At 60.4% G+C, this 3,236-nt stretch overlaps 1 protein-coding gene across 1 annotated transcript in view; it reads left to right on the top strand.

Annotated features, from left to right (window-relative positions):
- The first annotated feature begins 494 nt into the window (after positions 1 to 494).
- CD40 (CD40 molecule, TNF receptor superfamily member 5) overlaps positions 495 to 3,236 on the top strand; it is a 3,775-nt gene continuing 1,033 nt past the window's right edge. The window contains exons 1-6 of the mRNA XM_009893512.1: positions 495 to 536; positions 632 to 713; positions 1,308 to 1,433; positions 1,535 to 1,678; positions 1,917 to 2,016; positions 2,958 to 3,019. Of these exons, the coding sequence (XP_009891814.1) occupies positions 495 to 536; positions 632 to 713; positions 1,308 to 1,433; positions 1,535 to 1,678; positions 1,917 to 2,016; positions 2,958 to 3,019 (556 nt within the window). The remainder of the gene's footprint in view (positions 537 to 631; positions 714 to 1,307; positions 1,434 to 1,534; positions 1,679 to 1,916; positions 2,017 to 2,957; positions 3,020 to 3,236) is intronic.

Here is a 3,236-nt window from a genome sequence, read left to right as displayed (position 1 = left end):
AGCCCGGGACACAGGGGGGGTGTGGGGAGGCTGTGGGGACGCAGGGAAAGGCCTTTACACTTTACTTTCTGCCCGGTGTTTGACGTATGTGATAGTGGGACCAGTTCCCTTCCACTGGGTCAGGAGTCCCCAGGTTGGATCTTGGGGTGCCCCACAACCCTATCACTGCCCCATCGAACCAGGGCTGCCTGAGGGGCCCCACGGGATTCAGCTACTTGATATACTTGCCCGGGGCTTTCCAGCCCCGTGGGGCCGGCCCGTCAGCCTTGGGAAGGGGCTAGCAGAGCTCTGGGAACGGGAGGCTCAGGCTCCCCCTGCCTGGGACCCCAGCGCTGGTGGCAGGGGCATAGGGCGATGCGAGATCAGAATCTGTTGGGAAATCTGGGGAAATGTGGGGCCGCCCTACCGGAATCACTGCCACCCCACTTCAAAGAGAGCACTAGTGGCATCAGGCAGTGTGGGCAGCTCTGCTGTGGTCTGTGGTTAGCGCAGGCATGGGAAGAGCTGTGCAAGGAAGCCCTCGCCTCGGGACGTGGGTTAGTGCACAGGTTAGCACACGCGTGCTTGCAGAAGCGAGACAATGCCGGAGCGCTGGGGAGCAGCATGAATTTACAGGTCTTGTTTCTTCCAGTGCTGGGAACCTGGTAATGCCATAACGTGCTTTGATAAGCAGTATGAACACAAGGGCAGGTGCTGCAACAGATGTCAGCCAGGTACGGAGACCCCTTCCCCTTCCTGGGGCCACAGGGCCTGGCTGTGCCAGAGCCCACTGCCTGGCCATGGTGGAGCAAGCCCAGTTTGGTGTGATCAATCCACACCTCACCCTGTTGCCATCAGCGCCAACAGCTTCACCTCCCTCTGTCACCTCAGTGCTACAGCAACTGGGGACCTCATGGGTGCCCTGGGAGAACCCCTGGACCTCACCAAATCTCCCACAGCTCTCTTGGGACTGTCTGTGCTCCTGCAGCTGCAGGACTCCATGGGATGGGCAGCTTGCAGGGAGAGCACTGCCGCAGGCACTACCAGATTGTGCTGGTATTTGACAGCTCCCGCTGTCACTCACAGATTGTTTCCCAGTTCTGGAAGCAGTGAATGCCCCCCCCCCCCTGCTCTCCTGCCCCAGCACCCAGCAGCCCTTTCCACCCGGCCCCATGTGTAGCCGTTGGAGTGGCATTAGGCTACCAAGATGCTGCTTGGTGGTGGCCCTGGCATCCACAGCTGCTAGTGGTCCCCTGTCCTGCTGGCAGAGCTGCTGCCTGAAGAGGGGGAAAGCCCCCTCGTCCCCTCCTCACCAGCCTCTATTGCAGGGGAAAAGCTGGTCTCTGAATGCAGTGGCACGGAAAACTCTGTCTGCACCCGCTGTGAGAGCGGGCACTATCAGCAGAGCTGGACCAAGGAGAGGCACTGTGCCCCCCATGATATCTGTGAAGACAGTAAGTGCTCCCTGTGCCCACTGGCGCCAGCCTGGAGGGGCTGGTGTCCCCTCGGGCTCACCTGCCTGGTGTCTCACCTTGCCCATGCTCCCTGTGCCCAGACGCTGGCCTCATCGTGAAGACGCAAGGAAATGCAACGCACAACACGGTGTGCCAGTGCCGGGCTGGCATGCACTGCTCTGACAGCAGTTGCCAGACCTGTGTGGAGAACCAGCCCTGCCAGCGCGGCTTCGGCTTCGTGGCAGGTGAGTCCGACCAGCTCCTTCCTCTCAGTGGGACTGATGCCCTGGCAGCATTGACCTCAGGTCCTCCAGGGAAAGGGGGACTCCCCCGGCAAGGTGCCCCTAGCAGGGCTTCGGGAGAGCTGTGCCTGCTGCTGTGCCCTGGCAGCATTGCCACAGGGAGGGCTGCTCGCCTGACCCCCACAGCCCCTCACCTCCTAAAGTCCATACTGACCTTCCTGCAACCGCTGTTTCTCTCCAGCCAAGGCTGTGGACCGGATGTCCTCCCCCTGTGAGCCCTGTGCAGAAGGCACCTTCTCCAACATCTCTTCTAAAACTGAGCCGTGCCATCCCTGGACAAGGTATGGCAGTGCGGTCTGAGTGCTGACCACATCCTTCACCCATCCCCAGCTGTCCCCAGTCCCTGTGAGCACATCCTGTGCTGCCAGCCCCCTTAGGGGCTTTGGGGATCGGGCGGTCAGGATCGTCTGAGGGACACAGCATCAGGCTAGCGTAGGGCAGGAGCTTGAGGAGCAGAGCTATGATGGTGGTGAGGTCCAGGGCAGTGTGGCTGAGCACGAGGCAGACATCCAGCTCCTTGTGACTGTCCCTCAGCATGGGATGAGGGGCTATGAGGACTGCCCCCCCCCGCCATGCTCTGCCCAGGCTCTCCCTGCCAGCACGTTCCTTGGATATTGTCGTCAGCCAAGGCACCAGCCCTCTCCGTGGGGAGTCTGGCTTTGAGAATGCCATGGGCTGGCAGGTTGTCCCTGTCTTTAGAAAGCTGCTTCAGGGTTAATTGCGCTCCCTGGTAGAAACGTGAGCCTTATTTCCAGGCTGAATTAGTCTCGCTTCAGCTGCCAGCCATTGGATTTCACTTTGCTTTTATCTGTGCCCAGAAATTACCTCCCCATGGAGCCACTTGTAGCCTGTCATCGAGTCATCTCTGAGCTGTTCAGCAATAGCCACAGTGCCCAAGCTCCAGGGTCTCCCTGACTGGGCAGGTCTCAAATATCTGCTCTCTCCTGTGCCTTGTTCCCAAACTTCTCCCCATCTTTGGCAGTTTCAGCAACTCCAGACCAGGACCCCAGGGTGGGGCCATGCTATGTACCTGTTGTCCCTGTCACACAGCACAGGCCCTGGTGTTGGCCGGGGTCCCCCAGCCACTCACCCCTCCAGAGCCCGGCTTAGGATGCTTTCTCGTGCAGCTCTGGTGGCTGCCGAGCCCTGGCAGTTCCTCCTCAGGGGCTTTCCGTGTGCTCAGGCTGCTGCTGTGGTTACATGGTCTTGTTCTTCCGTGCAGCTGTGAGGAGAAGGGGCTGGTGGTGAAGGCGAAAGGGACGAACACCTCGGACGTAATCTGTGGTAAGTGCCCGGGGCTGGTCTGATGCGGAGCAGAGCTCTCCTGGTGCTCCAGCTCCCACAGCGCTCAGAGGAGCTGACCTGGCCCATGGGTGTTTTTGGGAGGGAGTACCGCACTGCTGGCACAATATCTTCCTGCTCCTCTCTGTTCCCATGGGGGAGTCCGCATGGGACTCGGCCTGGGGAAGAGGCAATTTGGGGACCTTGGCATCGTGGTGGG

Source organism: Charadrius vociferus, unplaced genomic scaffold (genome assembly GCF_000708025.1).
Source record: "Charadrius vociferus isolate BGI_N301 unplaced genomic scaffold, ASM70802v2 scaffold259, whole genome shotgun sequence".
NCBI lineage: Eukaryota > Metazoa > Chordata > Aves > Charadriiformes > Charadriidae > Charadrius > Charadrius vociferus.
The sequence above is the reverse complement of the archived record's forward strand: the minus strand, read 5'-3'. Positions and strand labels throughout refer to the sequence as shown.